This window comes from Mustelus asterias, chromosome 17 (genome assembly GCF_964213995.1).
Source record: "Mustelus asterias chromosome 17, sMusAst1.hap1.1, whole genome shotgun sequence".
NCBI classification, from domain to species: domain Eukaryota; kingdom Metazoa; phylum Chordata; class Chondrichthyes; order Carcharhiniformes; family Triakidae; genus Mustelus; species Mustelus asterias.
In genome coordinates, this window is record NC_135817.1 from 56,721,673 (window position 1) to 56,743,003 (window position 21,331).

Sequence of the window (21,331 nt, forward strand, 5' to 3'; positions counted from 1 at the left end):
TACTTCATCCCCACTGATGCAGACAGAGGCATGTTCTCCACTATGCTTCCTGAAGTCAATGACAATCTCCTTCATTTTGTTGACATTGAGGGAGAGATTATTGTTGCCGCACCAGTTCACCAGATTCTCTATCTCATTCCTGTACTCTGTCTCGTCATTGTTTGAGATCCGACCCACTACGGTGGTGTCGTCAGCAAACTTGAAAATCGAGTTGGAGGGGAATTTGGCCACACAGGCATAAGTGTACAAGGAGTATAGTAGGGGGCTGAGAACACAGACTTGTGGGGCACCGGTGTTGAGGATGATCGTGGAGGAGGTGTTGTTGCCTATCCTTACTGATTGCGGTCTGTGGGTTAGGAAGTTCAGGATCCAGTCGCAGAGGGAGGAGCCCTCTGAGAGGGGAGAGATACAAAAAGGTCCAGAGGGGCAATTTTTTCACTCAGAGGGTGATGAGTGTCTGGAACAAGCTGTCAGAGGTAGTAGTAGAGGCAGGTACAATTCTGTCTTTTAAAAAGCATTTAGACAATTATATGGGCAAGATGGGTATTAAGGAATATGGGCCAAACGCGGGCAATTGGAACGAGCTTGGTGGTTAACAAAAAAGGGTGGCATAGACAAGTTGGGCCGAAGGGCCTGTTTCCATGCTGTAAACTTTCTCTGACTCTATGACTGTCATTTCAATATTTTGATTTGAAATGCACTGGCAGAGTTCCATTTCCCAATATTAACCTGGATGAGCACAGGTTTTACAAAAAGCTTTGCCTTCTACAACCTCATTTCATTATCCTATGAGAACAAAGATCCTCTCTGAGCAATGTTACAGTAAAGTAAAGGTGTTACCCTTTGGCGGGACTCCAGGATGACTTGTCCACCCTGATCGTCTGCTCGCTTCGTAAGCCAGATCTAAAAATAGAAAGCAGAATGAGTGAAATGCTCACCAATAAGAAAGCAATCTGACAGACTCGCTTGCAGACCACCAGACCACTGCTGAGCACTCAGCCTGGTGATAGTCCGAGACATCTGGTGTTAAGAAAACACATCTGGGTTATTCTTTTATGGAATGAAAATGTGGGCGGCTGGTGTTGCAATCAGACTCTAATTCCACCCGACAGAGAAATAAAATTACTTTTGGATTTAACTGTTTCCAGTTAAGGAATTTCCCTCGTTATTGGAGCTTCCAGTTTTTACCCTTTATTGAATTCCTAGAAGCCTATTTAAATCAGTTTTCTCCTCTTCCAGAGACTGCAGCCTCTCTCAATCCTTCCCCCAAGTCGTCACTCTTCAGGTGCATCTTACTTTTATTCATTCATGGGACATGGGAGTCGCTGGCTGGCCAGCATTTATTGCCCATCCCTAGTTGCCTGAGGGCAGTTGAAAGTCAACCACATTGCTGTGGCTCTGGAGTCACATGTAGGCCAGACCAGGTAAGGACAGCAGATTTCCTTCCCTAAAGGACATTAGTGAACCAGATGGGTTTTTCCTGACAATCTGTTTCATGATCATCACTAGATTCTTAATTCCAGATTTCTTTTATTGAATTCAAATTTCATTATCTGCCATGGTGGGACTTGAACCCAGATCCCCAGAACACTAGCTAAGTTTCTGGATTAATAGTCTAGTGATAATACCACGAGGCCACTGCCTTACCTAATGTTAAGAGTGAACTATGCAACTATGTAGAGCATCACAGCCAAGTGCAACCTTGTTTGACATCTTAACATCTGCACATCCATTTGCCATCAAGGGTTACTGAATGACAATGAGGAATGCCAGTTAACTTCCACCACCCCCTCAGCATCCCCCCTTGCCCACCACCCATTCTCTGCCTTTTGAACCCACAGATGCTGAGGTCAATTACTGGACCCTCATCAGAAGCTTGACTAAGATCAGAGAACAGCGTGTCAACCAAAGATCAAGCAGAGACCTTTTAGTCTACAATGGCTCTGCTCCTTTGCCACAATATGCACTTTATTCAGTGGAAAAGTCTTCATTTATGTACGTTCTATTTCACTGCAGCCAGGCATCTTCATAAAGTAGTACTGAGGGTGAGCCCCTGAGAGCAAATGAAATTTTAATTACGGGGCCAGACCATTGGAGCCAACAAAACTTGTTCCTTTTTGATAGATCTCAATCTGATCCAGCACGGTGGCACAGTGGTTAGTTAGCATTGCTGCCTCACAGCACCAGGGACCCAGGATTGATTCCCAGCTTGGGTCACTGTCTGTGCGGAGTCTGTATGTTTTCCCCATATCTGTGTGGGCTTCCGCTGGGCGCTCCGGTTTCCTCCCACAGTCTGAAAGACGTGCCGGTTGGGTGCATTGGCCATGCTAAATTCTCCCTCAGTGTACCCGAACAGGTGCCAGAGTGTGGCGACTAGAGATTTTCACAATAACTTCATTACAATGTTAATGTCAAGCTACTTGTGACAATAATAAGTAAACTTAAAACTGATCCACCAGACATCTAACCATAAAGCTCAATTTCCTTTTCCTGTCAAAATGCTTCCAATAGTCTTTTTGACTAAATTAAACTCGTCTTTTACTGTTAAAAACCCATCAGCTTCACTAACGTCCTTTTGGGAAGGAAATATGCCATTCTTACCCAGTCTGGCCTTCATATGATTCCAGAGCCACAGCAACGTAGTTGACTCTTAACTGCCCTCTGAAATGGCCGAGCAAGTCAGTCAGTTCAAAGGCAAGTTGAGATGGACAACATGTGTTGGCCTTGCCAGTGACAGCCATGTCCTATGGCAGGATTTCAAAAAGAGTTGCCACCCAGTAACTGGTCAGGCCCAAACTGACAAAAACCTCAGAGAAACTGCATTGTATGAAGCGTGAGAATCAAATATGAGATGATTTTCTTCTTCAAGTCCTGCTTTCATTCAACAATAAAAACTTGCATTTATATAGTGCCTTTAGCAGGAGCAAATATCCGGCATTGACACATAGCCACCCAGGAATTAGGTCAGCTGACCAAAAACTTGGTCAAAATGCTAGATAAGGAGAGGGAAAGAGAGCGATAGGGAAGCATAAAGGTTGAGAAAATGAATTTCAGAGATTAGCTGAGAGAATAAAAGATTTAGTCACCAATGGTGCAATGAAACATAGAATCATCGAAACTAGAAGCAGGAGTAGGCCATTTGGCCCTTTGAGCCTGCTCCACCATTCATTTTTTATCACACTGATCATCAAATTCAATATTCTGATGCCCCCCGCCCCACCCCCCCCGCCCGACCCGCTTCCTTTGATCCCATTAGCTCCAAGAGTTATATCTAATTTTTTTCTTGAAATCAGGCAATGTTTTGGCCTCAACTACTTTCTGTGGTAGTGAATTCCACACCTTCACCACTCTCTGGGTGAAGAAATTTCTCCTCACCTCAGTCCTAAAAGGTTTATCCCTTATCCTCAAACTATGACCGCTAGTTCTGGATTCCCCCACCATCGGAAACATTGGGGACAATTCTGCCATTGCGACCCGCAAATTTTCTGACGGGTCGGGTCGGGAGAATCGCGTATTGGCCATTTCGCGGGATTCGCGCATGCGTTCCCAGAGCCAGAGAACAGGCGCAGACGGGACCATGCTGGAAACCGGCAGGAAGAGAGGTTAGTGATTTTAATCTGTTTTAAATGTATTTTCAATCTGTTTTAAATGTAATTATCGGGCCCAGCACGGAACTTGCTGGGCCTGATAGCATCTCCCATCCTGCCAGTGTTTCGCTCCGGCGGGGTTTAGCGTAGCTCCCCACGTTCGGGGAACTAGCAGGAGACCCCGCCAGAGTGAAGGGGGGGCAATCGAGGCCCTTCGGGGTTGTGTGGCGGGGGTGGTCCCCCTTGGGCATGGACACCCTGGCAGTGTCCAAGGGGCAAAGTGCCCATGCTCAGGGACACCTTGGCATTGCCCATAGGGCATCAGGCAGTGCCAAGTGGGGCTCTATTGTGGGCAGGGCCTAGGGGTGATCGCTGCCACTCTGCATGGGGATGGTCTGGGCTGCAGGGAGGCCAGCGATCGGGACACGCTGGGGGTGGGTGCTCTGCTGGGGGGATCTGTCTCCTATTGGGGGGGGTCTGCTTCCAGAGGGAGTTGTTCTACCGGGGGGAGATCAGCGGGATGGGGGGGGAGGGGTGGGTTTGCCACTGCTGGAGGTTTGGTTGGGCATCGGGGTGCTCCTGGACGGGGGTTGGTCAGGGCTGACCCGGGAATTGTCATGGGGGCCATGATCGGGCCATGGGGGGGGGGGTGGAGGGGCAGCTTTGTGGGGGTCCCAGGCTGGCCAGGGATCGAGCTGGCCAGCAAACAGGGAGACTGACAGATCGGAGCCACTGCGCATGCACAGAGTTCCAGAACTGTCAAACTCTGGTGCGAATAGGCCCCGCCCCCTGGATTTTTAATGAGATTCTCGATTGTGACCTCTGCATTGCACAGAGTGGGAAGATTCAGGTCTGAAGCCGCATTGAAAAAACAATCGTGATCTAGACAAGTTTTCTCACAAATTTAGCACTTTTGGAAGAATCACCCCCATTCTTTCTTGATCTACCCTGTAGAATTTAATAAGTTTCTATGAGATCCCCTCTCACTCTTCTAAACTCCAGTGAATATCATCCTAACCGACTTAGTCTATCCTCATATGACAGGCCTACCACCCCAGGGATCAGCCTGGTAAACATTTGCTGCATTTCCTCTGTAGCAAGGGAGTTTTATTCTGCATATATCAGTTATCTGGCTCTCGTTAAAATTCACACAATAAATGTGAACACCGATAGTTATAACCATAGGCCGCTGGCCAGTTCTGTTGACATTGTTTATTCCTACCTGGTCTCACTGTGAGTCTCTGGGAAGGTTCTGGATAAACTGCTGCATTTGGAAAGATGAACGTTGCACCCCCTAAAAGGAAAGAGAAAACAAGAGGCATGAAACTGAGTTCCTGTGTCCTTCAGATCAGTCACACTCCGGAATGAGCCTTGATCTAAGTTGACCTTTGGAATCACTGAGATTGGGCCTTCGAGCCCTGTTTTAAGAAGGGAAGAATTAACAAGATTCCAGACTGTTATTTAGTGATCAGCACTGGAAAAATGAATGAAGTTGGAGCTGAAATCTTTTTACAAGATTATGATGCAGTCACGATTAGGACTGAATTTTAACCCTTTTCGCTTGAGGGGAATGGGTGATTATACCAGCAATGGAGGGCTTATCATTGAATACCCAACACATTCCCACCTCCTTTCAAAGGTAAAAGTATAAAGTTTATTCATTCATGTCACAAGTAGGTTTATATTATCACAAGTTACTGTGAAAATTCCTGAGTCGCCACATTCCAGCGCCTGTTCGGGTACACCGAGGGAGAGTTTAGCATAGCCAATTCATCTAACCAGCATGTCTTTGGACTGTGGGAGGAAACTGGAGCACCCGGTGGAAACCCACGGAGACACGGAGAGAACGTGAAGATTCCGCACAGACAGTGACCCAAGCCGGGAATCGAACCCAGGTCCCTGGTGCTGTGAGGCAGCAGTGCTAACCACTGTGCCACCTGGTTTCATGGTTATCATTAAGCTTTTAATTCCAGATTTTTATAGAATTCAAATTTCACCATCTGCCCTGGTGGGATTTGAACCCGAGTTCTTAGGTCTTGCCTGGGCTCTCTGGCTTACTAATATAGCAGCAATACCATTACTCCATCGGTGACTGAGAGCTTGGCTGGAGCTCTGAGGGATCAGGATAGGAGCCTGCAGAGGGTTTTGGAGGGGCAGAAACATAAAGGAGGTCGCAAAGGTGTCCATTTAGTCCTTGATAAAACTGGTGCCATTCTTTTTCAATCCAGCAGAAATGTATCGGGTAAATTTCTGCAGTTTGTTAATCCAAAGAAGCAATATTAAAGAAAAAGAGGCCATTAGACAATGGTAAACTTATTACACAATGGGCTGACTCCATGTTGCAGTGGACTTATTCCGCTTTGCAAATAATTTATGAAGGATAATTATGAGGGGGTGACTGGTGGAAAGCATGGGAAAAGGGATTATAATTCAACAGCAATTGATCATTTCTATTCAAAACAAAGAGGTGAAGATCTATTGCAAAAAATTACATATAAAAGCACAATAACATCCAACTTTCAACATTTACATCGAATCTTCCGCACAGGATCAGGTCATTCAGACACACTCATCTGTGCTGGTGTTTATACTCCATACAAAACTTCTCCCATGCTGATTATATTCTCTGCCCCCTTAGGTATCCATGAAACCTCTCCGAAAAGGCATCGAGTTCCATCTGATTCAGCCACTCCATTTCATAGTGAGTTCTATAGCCTCACTGCTTTGTGTAAAAAAAAAAAAATCCTCTTAATTTATTTATTCAATTTTACCTCAGTGTTATAGTACCTTATCCCCATGTTAATGTCTTGTCAATTACATTGTTAAATTCAAGAGAAACAGGTGATGGGTATTCATTGTCTTTGAGCACAAATGAATAGGAAATCACCAGGGGCCATCACCCTGCTTCTTATTTTAGTGATTATTTGTTCTATATTAAAATAAGGGATAGCTGGGACACTGGGGGAAATGGGAGGTGAGCTGTGAGATTGATCAAGTTGATAAATTCTCTCGACAAAGAACCCCTCTGAGCCTTGGCTTTGACTTGTGTGTGATTAACACTTACTGTTCCGGACTTACCCACAAGTGGAAACAATTTTGCTATGTCCACCCTATGGAATCCCTCAATAACGTGAAAGATCTTTATTTGGTTTCCTCTTTGTCACCTTGTCTTCAGATAAAATAGCCACAACCTGCTCAATCCTTCCTGGGTAGTTACATCTTCTCAATTCATGGCATGGAGACCAGAACTGCACACAGTACTTCAAGATTAATCTAACCAAGGTTCGATATTACCTTCTTCCTTCTGTATCCTATTACTCGTGAATTTAACCCAATACTTTGGTCTCACTCTTTATGTCCTTATCAACTTATTTTGCTACACATAGTCATTTATCTTTCTGTCATCCCTATCCAGTCTATTTCCTCACTTTTAATTGTCTCTAGTTGCTGTGTTTGTTAATGATGCCCTCTTTACTGCTACACTGGGATAGAAACATGCCCTTAGTTTTGAATATATGGATAGTACTAATCTTCTACTATAAGGTGTGTTTGGTGGAGAATTGACGTGCATGGGTGTTTACAGCTGTTTGCAGTTTTGTCGGGTAACCTTTAGTTTCCATGTAAGTATTAGTAAGAGCAAAGAAGAGAGAGCGAATCTTGATGGAGATCCATCTTTGTAGGCAGGGAAAAAAATTGACCAGTCCACAGAAAGCAATTTTGGTCGCCGTCTTTTACATTAGTTGAAAATGAGCCAGTTCCAACAAGGAACCTCAATACTCTGTAGACACCCTTGAAACTGGTCCTAACACAGTCCCGCTCACTAGACTGAACTTCTGGATTTATACAAATTGCAAGGACACTTTGCACAAGATACTTGTCCTGCCTACAACATTGGTACTAGATATACGTCGAATAATCACAATTATTGGAAAAATGCTCTAACCACTTCTTCTGCTGTCTCCCTCCCGTAGCAGACACCAATTGCCCAAGAACAAGGAAGTGCAAAAGCCCCATTTCCCCAGTACCATTTTGTAAACAGCAACTTGGCGATGCGCAAGTGAAGATTGCCTACCTATAGGAGTTTCAAAGGATGAGGGTGGATCTCATTGAAACTTACAGAACATTGAAAGGCCCGGATAGAGTGGACATGGGGAAGAAGTTTCCATTAGTAGGAGAGACTAGGACCCGAGGGCACAGCCTCAGAGTTCAGGGACAACCCTTTAGAACTGAGATGGGGAGGAATTTCTTCAGGGTGATGAATCTGTGGAATTCATTGTCACAGAAGGCTGTGGAGGCCAGGTCATTGAGTGCATTTAAGACAGAGATAGATAGGTTCTTGATTGGTAAGGGGATCAAGGGTTACGTGGAAAAAGCAGGAGAATGGGACTGAGAAACTTATCAGCCATGATTGAAGGGCAGAGCAGACTTGATGGGCCGAATGGCCTAATTCTGCTCCTATATCTTGTGATCTTATGGTCTTACACTTGCTCCCTGCAACACAGCACCAGACCTCACCCCCGCAACCGTAGTAATCCAGCAAAAATGTAAAAATTGTCAGTTGAGGGGAGTTTGTGGGGACCTATCCAGGTCCTACCATCCCTTGCCTCAGCATCGCAACCGTTTTGTGGCTTTCGTCTGTATGTGAGGAAGAGAGAATGACCCAGAAAAGGATCTCACAAAGCCTTTAGCAGTTTCTACTTTTGGGTGGTGCTAATATTGTCAGCTATGGTTTATTATATAAGTTACTGTAAACCCTCATGTCGGATGGTGGGGGATTGGGTGGCAACGTAAAGGTCTGTGGATGACCGCACAGCTTTAATATATTACCTGTGTTTCTGGCGTGCATCAGACGTGGTGAGTTTTGCAAGGCTTTATCGACATCATCTGAAGTCAAATGAGGAAGTGGCGCTGCAAAATAGGAAATGATTTGATTCAACAGTCACCAAAACATTCACCTATTGAAAAGTGACAGTTACAAAGGAAGATGTTTGTGCCAACGATTTAATAAAAAACGTTCTGGCCTGTGAACGAATTGGCTGAACAGGGCCTCTCAGTCATCTTGTGGTTCAGCTGTGGGCACTCACGTCTCTGGGGCTGAAGGTTGTAGATTCAAGTCCCCCTCTGGGACTTGAGCACAAAAATTCAAGGCTAACAGTTCAGTCCAGCTGAGGGAGTGCTGCACTGTAAGAAGTGCCGTCATTAAGATGACAATTTAAACCAAGTGTCAGGTAGGTGGGAAAGATCCTATGAGTACTATTTTGAATTAGAGCAAGGCAGTTATCATTGATGTCTTCGCCAATACTTACTCCTTAATTAAGTTCACAAAAGCAAATGTTCTTGCCATTAACACATTGCTGTTTGTGGGAGCGTGTTGTGTGCAAAGTATCTGCTGAATGCGGACATACGAATTAGGAGCAAGAGTAGAGCCTGCCCCACCATACAATAAGATCATGGCTGAACTGATTGTAACCTTCTGCCTACCCCCAATAACCAAATTGCCTCCATTGCAACAGTGCTCACTCTTCAAAAGTACTCCATTGGCGGTAAAGTTCTTTGGGACATCCTGAGGTCATGAAAGGCACTATATAAATGCAAGTCTTTCTCCTCTGTCTTTCTGAAGCAATAATGTCCAATTTTCTACCGCGGCCAAATCAACAATGGCTAGTGTTCAATTTTGCAAAGCTCCAGTTTCTGCGTGGATCACACCACCTGAGTGAGCTGGAAATGTTGAATAGCACTTAGTGAGGGAAAAGGTTAATCCACTCTCTTTAAGCTTGCGCAACCCAGCTGAAGGGCCAAGATCCTTTGTGTAGAAACCACCAGGACTGAGAAAAATAGGAGAGACGTCAAATGTTTGCAGGTAGAGGAAGGGAAAGGGTTTCCCAAGTTTTGAGGTCCTGCCAAAGGATGTGTTGAAAGAAGTAGGAGACGATGTATTGAGTCTTCATGTCAAGAGGGGTAGAATGAAGTCCAAGGGAATTTGGCAGGTTTAATACTCATCCAAATTGAATTTGATGATCAGCCATGAACATAATGAATGGCAGAGCAGGCTCGGAGGGCCGAATGGCCTACGTCTGTTTCTAGTTTCTAATCAACAAAATGACTAGGCTGTTGTACTATCTATCCAAACTTGCTGCATATAGGTTGGAGGAAGTCCTGCTTGGACCATGAAGTGAAATAGGGTCATCTGGACTCGAAACGTCAGCCCTTTTTCCTCCTTACAGATGCTGCCAGACCTGCTGAGATTTTCCAGCATGTCCTCTTTTGGACCATGGGGTGGTCTGTTCAGCCTGCGCTTTGAGTACCACGTGCAGTCCTGGTCAATGAGACGCAGGGAGACACAAGTCCTGGAGGTCATGCAGAGAAGACCTATAATATTAATGAATAGCATGAAAGGACTGAATATAAAGAAGAACTGAAGAAACATGACACTTTCAGCCGTGAGAGAAGAGCAGGATACAAGCAATTTATGAGTAAGTGAAGGTTAATTAATGCATGGAGTAGGAAGTTCTACATTTGATCAATCTATAATGTGTGGACAAGACAAAGGAAGCAAAAGCTCTGGAATTTGCAGGGAACAGTTGGGAATAGTAATAGACAAAAACTCTCTGGATTCTGTAGAAGAGTCCTATGAACCCAAAACGTTAACTCTGTTTCTCTCTCCACAGATGCTGCCAGACTGTTGCGTTTACCCAGCATTCTCTGTGTGTATATTATTTATCATTATACCCTCTGGTTCGTATCTTGTGGTACCAAGAATTGACAACATGTTACCAAATAAGTTCCCCTCCTATAACATTGCTGCAGATTCCTTTGAGTGCTTACTTCCTATAAGTCCCAACTGGGAAGTTCAAGGTATACCTGAGAGACATGTCACCCATTTTTTTGTAATTCACTTATGGGACATGGATTTTGCTGGCTGGCCAGTATTTATTGCCCATCCCTAATTGCCCTTGAAGGACAATTGAGAGTCAATCACATTGCTGTTGCTCTGGAATCACTTGTAGACCAGACCAGGTAAGGACAACAGATTTTCTTTCCTAAAGGACATTAGTGAACCAGATGGGTATTCCCGACAATCGACAATGGTTTCATGGTCATCAGTAGATTCTTAATTCCAGATATTTTTTACCAAATTCAAATTCCATCATCTGCCATGGCGGGATTCGAATCCGGGTCCCCAGAACGTTAGCTGAGTTTCTGGGTTAATAGTCTTGTGATAATATCACTAGGCCATCACCTCTCCTATTACAAACAGATGAATTCTGGGTGCCTTATGTCACTGCCAACAGTCCTCAATCCTCAAGTAATCCAGCAGGATTCAGGATGGGGGGCTGGGCGGGTGTGAAGATGTGTGGGGTGATATCACAGGCTAACAGAGGCTTCCAGAAGTGTTGTGCAGCTGGGAGGACCACCCTCGCTCCTGATGGCTCCACATCTGGTTAAATAAAGAAAAACGTACCTTTTCAGCAATGGCCACTGCTCACACACTTATTTCTGGATGCCATATCACTTCCAACCTTTGCCATTAATCAAATCATTGCAGCAAAGAGTGTTTTCCACATCAATTTTACTGAGCATTTACTGAGCATTTTACAGCTCATGTCAGCTGATTAAAAAGCATGAAAAATAAAATAGATTTGACTTGCTTCTCAACATGTGTGAGGAAGCTGTACAACGAGGCATGGAGAAACCAAATTATTGGCAGCCAATTTAACCAAATAATTCCATGATGTTTGTGATCATGTAGGAACTATGGCCCAGAAACCTGTCAACGCTGTCCTTTTGACACTAAACAACTTTCTCAGCCAACAAAATGGTTGACAGGAATTGGATGCTGAGCATCAGGCATTGGCAAAGGTCAAAATGTTAGCACTCAGGCTCAAACCTGCAAACACGGATTAGGCCCTTTGTAGATCAAATACTACCCCCCGCCCCCATCACCCCTAATACCAGATTGCTTTGCCCTGAGGCAGCCAACACCAACTGCAGCTGCATTCAGGAAAACAAGGCCTACATAGGGGCTAACAGGGGGCTCTTAAAATGTGTCCTGTTAGGCCACAGTTAACAAAATGTTTAAAAGTTACTGACCTGAATGTGAAGCTTGGAGAAGCAGATCAAGGCCACATCCAAAGTGTGTAAGCTCTGCCAGTCACCAAAACCCACCCCAATTACCTTAACTAACCCTCATCCCTACTCCTTTCTCAAACTCACCACTACTCCCCATCACAAATCCCTACAACTTACCCCCATCACTGAAATCTCTCACCCCCTACCTCCCAACACAGGTACTCCTCCCTTCCCAATTGCCCCTCTTTCCAGATGCCCCCTTCAAATTATAGAATCATAGGATCCCTACAGTATAGAAGAGGCCATTCAGCCCATTGAGTCTGCACCAACTCTTTGAAGGAGCATCTTACCCAAGCCTATCCCCGTCCCCACACGCTTACTCTGCCAATTCCTCTAATTCCCTACACATCTCGGGACACCAAGGGAGAATCTGGTATGACCAGTCCACCTAACCTGTACAGCTTTGGACTGTGGGAGGAAACCGGAGCACCCGGAGGAAACCCACGCAGGGGAGAACATGCAAACGCCACACAGACAGTGACCCAAGCCGGGAATTGAACCTGGGTATCTAGCGCTGTGAGGCAGCAGTGCTAACCACGGTGCCATCTTGTCACTCTTTTCTAGGCTTGTATGTGTTGCTAAGGCAGAGATGGCCTAACCTGGATCGTGATATATTCAATATAAAGTGTCAGTAATTGTAAATTCTGGAAGACACCAACATTGCTGCATGTGGTATAATTTAAGTCACACCCCACTCTATCTACAATAATTATTTTCTGTCTTGTATTGTATGAATCTTTTAGCCATGTCAGTTCTGACCCTTATGTATTACCTGAATATTTTGTAGAATGGACAAAGATGGAAGCTCTAAAAAATAGCTTTGAAAGAGTCAGGGTCTTATTGAGTTAATACACTCCCCGGTGTGAGATACGCAAACACATGAAAAATCACAGACAAAGAAAGACCCTCTACTCAATCCAACCTGTCCCACTCAGCAGCAAAATCTTGCCTTTTTGTTTTTTCATGGGACGTTGGTGTCATTAGCAAGGCCAGCATTTGTTGCTCATCCCTAGTTGCCCTTAATGGATGTACTTTCTATCCTCCTCACAACCAAGTGATCTCCTGGGGCAAACAAGAGAACAGATAACAACACAGGCAAATTCATAGAATCCCTACAGTGCGGAAAGAGACTATCTGGCCCATTGAGTCTGCACCGATCACAATCCCTCCCAGGCCCTGTCCCCATAATACCACTTATTTACCCTGCTAAGCCCCTGACAATAAGGGGCAAGTTAGTATAGCCAATCAACCTAACCCGCACATCTTTGGACTGTGGGAGGAAACCGGAGCACCCAGAGGAAACCCACCCAGGGGAATGTGCAAACTCCACATGGACAGTCACCCAAGCCGGGAATCGAACCCGGACTCCTGGCACTGTGAGACAGCAGTGCTAACCACTGTGCCGCCCTCCAAAGATGTGCAGGTTAGGTGGATTGGCCATGCTAAATTGCCCCTTAGTGTCAGGGGGACTAGCTAGGGTAAATGCATGGGGTTATGGGGATAGGGACTGGGTGGGATTGTGGTCGGTGCAGACTCAATGGGCCGAATGGCCTCCTTCCGCACTGTAAGATTCTATGATTCTATGAAATTCGGGGAATAAAACCTGGAAAATTCTTCTCCACAATTGAGAAAAGTTGTGGGGACCAACTGGCCAAGAAAGACCCAGGTTGGCCCATCATCTGTACTTGAGCTTTGCATTGCTAGCCCTGGTTTTAGAAGCAGTTATTGCAATTTACCCTGAGCTGGGAAGGGAAAAGATGCAATGAAAACCTAGTCACTAAGGGGCACTGCATTTGTGTGGGTTTCAGGTAAAGGCAGAGAATTGTCGTGTTAGTATGTGAACCTGATACCAATGGAGTGGTTGAGACAATAGTTACAGACACCTTTAAGAGAAACCTGGATGAGGGAGAAATAAATAGAAGGTTACGCTGATAAGTTTAGATGTTGTGTGGTGAAGAAGGCATGTGTGGAGCATAAACACCAGCATTGACCTGTGAGCCGAATGGCCTGTTTCTGCACGCAAAACTCTATGTAACTCTCATGTTATGCCCTCTGACCTTTCCCTTGTGCTGAACAGCCTGCAACTTCTCATTCTCCAGTCTGACATGTTAAAAATATCCTCTTGGCCAAGATATGGAAGAACAAGTGAAGAGACATGGAACTGAATCCCAGAATGAGTCAGTGACCTTGGCCAAAAAAAAAGGCTAAGATGGAGGAAAGGAAGCATGGTTATTTCAAGCAAGTATTAGAGGGAGTGTGTTTGCTTGGTGCAAAGACAATAGATTTTTCTTGCAAACTACTGTTAATTGTGTCTTAACATCCACTTAGTTTGAGCATTAACTTTCCAACTGACAATCAGAGCAACAGAAAAGGACTAAAAATTGTGGAAATACTAGGCAGGTCAGGCAGCATCTGCAGGGGAAGAAAAGTGCTGATGTTTTAAGCTTAGCCCTTCATTGGAACTGTAAAGAATGGGATAGCTTGTGTGATAGTGGAAAATGGATAATAGTGAATGGACTTTATTGGAAAATAAAATTGGGAAAGATGCAAAACAACTGGCTATCGGTTACTTTACAGTGTTGCAAAAAATTAAGATCGAGCCTGTTCAATCTTAAAGGAAGTCGTTGTGCATTGTTCGCATGATGTGGGCTAACATTTATTGCCCATTCCTAATTGCCCTTGAGTGGTGAGCCAAATTCTTAAGCCACTGCAGTCCATGTGGTGCAGGTACACCCACAGTGCTGTGAAGTCTTAGACATCTTCATAGTGCCTTGCTATACCAATTCAGAAAACAGCTAAGAATTAATCATATTGCTGTGGATTTATAGTCACAACTGGGTCAGGGAGCAGATTATTTTCTGAAAGAACATTAGTGAACCAGATGGTTTTCTGTTATGGCAATTGGTATCTTTATAGTCACCAGTAGCGATAGAAGCATTTTATTTCAGATTGACTGCTTGCTTACTCTCTCTCAGGTAGTGCAGGTGTGACATGAGGATGTCAGCGTTGTAGCTTGGGGTGAGGCGCTGAAAATCCTCTTTGGTCATTTTGCAGAGTTCCTTCCCATCGATATTCTGGAAGAGCGACACATCGACATCCATCAAGCCATATTCCTTCACTGCCCACTCCAGCCACTGCCTCACGTGATCTGTGGACCATAGTGTAGGGTCTATGTGTGGGCAGGAGGGAGGTGGGGTGGGTCAGAGAAAGAAAACACACACATTAGCAACATTACCTCAGTGAGCAAGCTTTACTTGACACGCAACCATTTTATACCTAACTTTAATGCTTCATGCTGATGCTGAGCCTTTGAGTTAAAACGGTTCCATTCACGGCACTAAGATCCTCACCTTAACCAGTACAAATGTTGCAAAAAGTTTCATAAAATGGGTCAATTATGTGGTCACTGAATGAGTTTGTGTATCATAGAATCACAGAATCCCTACAGTGCAGAAGGAGGCTATTTAGCCCATCAAGCCTGCACCGATAACAATCCCACTCAGGCCCTATCCCCGCAACCCCAGATATTTACTCTGCTAATCCCCCTGACACTAAGGGGCAACCTAATTTGACCAATCAACCTAACCCACACTCCAGAGCACCCGGAGGAAACCCATGCAGGCACAGGGAGAACATGCAAACTCCACACAGTGACCCGAGGCCGGAATCAAACCCGAGTTCCTGACGCTGTGAGGCAGCAGTGTTAACCACTGTAGTAAAGGGTCTGAGTACAGTACTGCCCACACAGTGATGTAAGAAGGCACATGGCCCAGACCTAGGGTCAGTGTGGTGCTGTGCAGAGATGCGTTAAGACCTAAACATGGAGATAGCTCCTTGCCTGTATCCTTTACTGTATATTTGTATATAGTTACAAGCAGTTAACAAAAACTTGCTGTTGTAAAAATGCTAATACAGTAATAGCAATAAATTTGAAATAGCATTCAGACAATAACAAGATAAATGCACAAGACTAAGAGCAATGTAGGACATGAAGTAAAACTAGTGTAACTATGCAACATGGTGGCACAGTGGTTAGCACTGCTGCCTCACAGCGCCAGGGACCTGGGTTCAATTCCCGGCTTGGGTCACTGTGTGGAATCTGTAAATTCTCCCTGTGTCTGTGTGGGTTTCCTCCGGGTGCTCCGGTTTCCTCCCACAGTCTGAAAGACGAGCTGGTTAGGTGCATTGGCCGTGCCAAATTCTCCTTCAGTGCACCCGAACAGGCGCCGGAGTGTGTCGACTACGGGATTTTCACAGTAACTTCATTGCAGTGTGAACATACGCCAACTTGTGACACTAATAAATAAAACTAAAACCATAAGATAAAGACTTTGGGGGTTGTGCAGTATAAGGGTCTGGCACATACAGGATTAATGTCAGACAGAGTAGAGTACCACCTACACAGTGATGTAAGAAGACACATGACCCAGAGTTAGGGGGTCAGTGTGGTTTTGAGCAAAGGTGGATTAAGACTCAACCTGGAGAAGGCTCCTTGGTTTATTCCCTTTACAGTATATTTGTGTATAGTTACACATGATGAATAAAAACTTGCTGTAAACATTCAGCAGACTACAAAGACTTATTTAACAGACATGTTCTACAGCCAACACCATCCCAACATCTTCCAGAATCTTTTATATGATATTTTTCCATTGACTTGAAAAATATTGCCAACACTTTTAATTTCAAGCCAGACAAAGGCGATAGGCTAGGAAGCAAAACTCCAAAAATGGTTTGAAGTATTACTTTGTGAAATTCAACAGATTGACATTTGTGTGTGTTCTCCAATCAGCTATTGATTTGATACGGCCTTGCTCATGCTACCTGCAGGAATCCTTTCCAGCAACAATCAACAGGAACCTACAACAAGTTATCATGTGTAATGGAACCATAAAAGCACAAAGAGCAGAGGAGAGTTTGACAGCAGTACAGAATCACTTCCATTTTTCAAAAATCTCTGGTCTTGCTACAATTTAAAAGGCAGAATATAACGTAAAACATGGAAAATTTTGTTTCTGCGCAGCCTCACATTTTTACAACGTAACGGGAGAAGCACAGTACGTTCATCACCCCATGTGGTCACGTAGGTCCTTCCTCAGATTAGTGCCTTGTTCCTACCTTGACACCAAAGCTCACTCTCTGTCCCGGTGCATCCAGGATGCAGGCAGGGGATGAGATTGCATCGCTCACCAGTCATACACCCCACCATGTCCTCAGCTCCATTGACCTCAATGGACCTGACAGCAAATATATTCTCACCTACTTGGCACCTTGTTCAAAAGACCATAAGATATAAGAGCAGAATTAGGCCATTCAGCCCATTGAGTTTGCTCCACCATTCAATCATGGCTGATAAGTCTCTCAACCCTATTCACCTCCCTTTTCCCCATAACCCCTTACCAATCAAGAACTTTTCTATCTCTGTCTTAAATATACCCAATGACTTGGGCTCCATGGCCTTCTGTGGCGATGAATTTCACAGATTCACTACCCTCTGGCTGAAGAAATTCCTCCTCATCTCGGTTCTCGTCCCTTTACTCTGAGGCTGTGCTCTTGGATTCTAGTCTCTCCTACTGATGGAAACATCTTCCCCAAGTCCACTCTATCCAGGCCTTTCAGTATTCTGTAAGTTTCAATGAGATCCCCCCCTCATCCTTTTAATCTCCGTCAAGTACAGCCCAGAGTCCTCAAATACTCAAGTGTAATTCCATTCCTCCCTGAGTAGCTGACTATTTCTGGTTTTGTATTTGTCGCTGTGGCCATCTGCTCGGCAACTTAACAGCGACACGTAGAAAGAGCATCCTTTGCAACAATTACCTGCCGGCACAATCACTCTCCGCTCATTAGTTGTCATGTTGGGAGGTGGCACGTGCTTCTCCTCCATGTAGCTGGTGTAGCTCATTGGAACGCTGTCCGAACCACTGACCATCTTCCCCGCTTTCGCTATGCTGCAGTGCTCTGGCGAATTTCTGCACAAGTTAGAAAAAAGATTACATTACATGAAAATCAATGGAATATTTACGAGCCTAATGCAGGTGTTGTGTGGCTGGGGCACCTGGGGGTGGCTGGAGGAGGGAGAAGGAGCTTGGCATTGTGCAAGAACATATAGCCCTTCGTAATCTCTCACACACACACTTCAGTGTTAAACAGGGGGAATGTTTTATTGGTGTGGTGTGTATTTCACATCCCTTTAAAACAACAGATGCATTGCATAAAATTCTGCGTAGGGGGTTCTTTCGGCGGAACAGAATGTTAGTGATTTGGGGTCTGTGCGGGGCATTAAACAATTTAACGAGACGCTTTTTAGCAGAGGCAACACGAGATGCAGAGATCAGGTTCTGGTCAAAGACACAAGGATTGATTGGTTGGAATAAATGGACTCCCTCTCCAAGTGTCAACTTGACAACACACTTTCAAAGCATGGCAGTTGTCAAGAACTGCGCCATCTTTGTTAAATCAGTTTTGTGGCAAAGCTCCAATTTTAACCCCCACTGATGAGAAAGAGGAGATGTGGGTGGTTTGAATAATAGCAGCTTGGCGCTCACTTTGTCCGCTCAACACTTGCTCCTCATGCCATTTTAACGGCCGGCATTCTCATCCCAGAGAAGGTGAGAAACTTATTAACCTGCAAGAGTGGGGAGTCTGGTAATGTCACTCAGCTCCTCGCCATGACTTTTAGGGTTACATTATTGCTCCGTCAAGTACCAAAAAGCAGCAGCTAGGCCCAGAATAGGGTCAAGAATATAAAGCTAATTTTTAAAAAGATTTCTCTGTGAGCCAGGAGGAGAAGAAGTGGTTCTTCCAATCCCAAAAGGACATTAAGGGCTTCACCTGAGATAGAAACAGAAACTAGAAGCAGGAGTAGGCCTTTCAGCCTAGTTTCATCAGTGTTCTGACAAAGGGTCAACTAGACTTGAAACATTGGCTCTATTCTCTCCCCACACGCTGTCAGACCTGCTGAGATTTTCCAGCATTTTCTGTTTTTGTTTCAGATTCCAACATCCGCAGTGTTTTGCTTTTAATCTATAGTAAGAGCGTTGACTCATCTCTCCCCTCCCCTCATCCAGGAACTCTGAGGTCAATTGCTAAAACCACAATATTTTCTGGGATGAAGTCTGAACTATCAGAAAAGTGTGGCATAGTGCAGGTATAAAATCAAATATCAAAGCAACTGAGGAACAAACTTCCTTTCGCCCCGTTCCCTCAGAAAGGTAGGAATAGCAATGTCATGGAACACTATCATATCAAGTCGCTCATCACGATAACTGGGATAGTTCTTTTGGGTTTATTTTATTCGTGGGACGTGGGCGTCGCTGGCTGGCCAGCATTTATTGCCCATCCCTAGTTGCCCTTGAGAAGGTGGCGGTGAACTGCCTTCTTGAACAACTGAGTAATTTGCTAGGCCATTTCAGACGGCAGTTGAGAGTCAACCACATTGCTGTGGCTCTGGAGTCACGTGAAGGCCAGACTGAGTCAGGATGGCAGATTTCCTTCCCTAAAGTGAACCAAATGGGTTTTTCCGACAATCGACAATGATTTTATGGTCAGATCTTTAATTCCAGATTTTTAAAAAATGGAATTCAACTTCCACCATCTGCCATGGCAGGATTTGAACCCTGGCCCCTGGAACATTAGCTGAGTTTCTGGATTAATAGTCTAGCGATAATATCACTAGGCCATCGCCTCCTATTGCTTTATCATCAAAGCTGGGTGAACATCTTGGGATTCTCTCTGTAAAACAATTATGTTGGCACCATCACTGTCTGGCAGTTTTTTTAAAAGGTTTATTTATTTGTCTCACAAGTTGGCTTACATTAACACTGCAGTTACTGTGAAAATCTCCTAGTCGCCACACTCCAGCACCTGTTCAGGTACACTGAGGGAGAATTTAGCGTTGCCAATGCACCTAATCTGCACATCTTTCGGACTGTGGGAGGAAACTAGAGCACCCGGAGGAAACCCACGCAGACACGGGGAGAATGTGCAGACTCTGCACAGACAGTGACCCAAGCCGGGAATCGAACCCGGGTCCCTGGTGCTGTGAGGCAGCAGTGCTAACCATTGTGCCACCATAATGCCCTATTGTGGTCTTTCCAGAAAGATATTTGAATCGGCTTTTTTTAATGGGTCTCTCAAGCTTTTGGCTGTGCAAAGCATTGCTTGGGAAATGGAACAGATTAAAAACACATGATCAGAGCGCAACCTGCAACACTGTGAGAGGGTTTGAGGGGAGGTGAAACATGGCGAGAGCTTTCAGCACTGAGCAAAGCCCAGCTGAGGCATCTGATCCACGAATGCTGCATCGCCTCACACCACAACACATGGATGTCTGTCTAAAATCCATGGGGGAGGGGGTGTGGAGAGTCATTTTCACTTTTTGTGATAATGTAGAATGGCTGATATGGCATAAGCCACTATGAATACACCTTCCCCAATTTCCAATTCCCACTGAAGTCACTCACCATGGAAATTGGTAGACCTTTCAAGTGGCCAGCCAGCCTAATATCTCTCACGTTATGCTATCACTTACAGTTAAAATTTCCCACATGGATGAGTGTAATTTCAAGAAAGCCTGAGATCACAGGCCAGAGGGCAGAATATTGATAACTATCCTGAGGATGACACTGAGGTAGGCCTAATGCAGCCTCACAAACAGAGTAAATCCAAATTTTGTACTCATACTTCTCATTAACCCCACTGAAAACATAAAAAAATAAGCAACAGTGTATTTAAAGTACATTGTGGTGAAGTAACATGATGCTTTAGTCACAAACAAAATGCTGTTCTTTTTAGTGGGTGGTTTTCTTGCTTGCTATGATTAAGATCGAGGTTGCCAAGGCTTACTGGGCTAAGTGGGCTTTTTTTAGTTGCCTGAAATCAAGAGATGGCCTGGAAGTGACAGTGTTTGCGGTGTATGGTGTCGGTCCCCAGTAATTTTGACCATATTCAATATGAGAAGTTTATATAAATCAGGTTCGCGAGTAGCAGCTGCTGGAATTACGTCCGTTTGCAGAGGGTTGCCAACCCTCCAGAGCTGCCCTGGATTATCCAGAAATTAAGGATTAATCTTCCTGGACATTGCTGCCAGCAACCCAGGAGAAAAATCATAAGAGGCATTAAGAATATATATTTTGCTTTCATTTTCTCTAACGCATTTGTGGTAAGAATATTTAAGAAAAGGTTGGGGGCGGGTGCGGGGTGGATGTGGCAGGCTGGGGCAGTTGGAGGTAGATGGGAATGTGTAGAGACATCCAAGAATACATCCAATCAGACCGAGCTGATAGGCCAACGTTCACAGATGTGATTGAGGTGAGGTCAACACAGACCTGACTGTGTTCATACAAGGAACATTGGCAAGTTAGTACGCAGGTACAGCAAACAATTTGGAAGGCAAATAGCATGACAACCTTTATCGCAAGTGGATCAGAGTACAAGAATAAAGAAGCCTTGCTACGATTGTGCAGAGTTTTGGTGAGACCACATCTGGAGTTCTTGTGGCGCAGTGGGTAGCATCCCTGCCTCTGAGCCAGAAGCTCTGGGGTCGAGTCCCACCCCATGAATTGATGGCCAAGGAAGGTTTGTTCATAACCACAGTCAAACAGGTTGAGTGTCAA

The 21,331-nt window shown here is 44.8% G+C and overlaps 1 protein-coding gene across 1 annotated transcript in view; it reads right to left on the reverse strand.

Moving 5' to 3' along the window:
* erg (ETS transcription factor ERG) overlaps positions 1-21,331 on the reverse strand; it is a 261,573-nt gene that overhangs the window by 13,451 nt on the left and 226,791 nt on the right. The window contains 5 exon segments of the mRNA XM_078232731.1: positions 841-903; positions 4,810-4,881; positions 8,415-8,495; positions 14,683-14,886; positions 17,535-17,686. Of these exon segments, the coding sequence (XP_078088857.1) occupies positions 841-903; positions 4,810-4,881; positions 8,415-8,495; positions 14,683-14,886; positions 17,535-17,686 (572 nt within the window).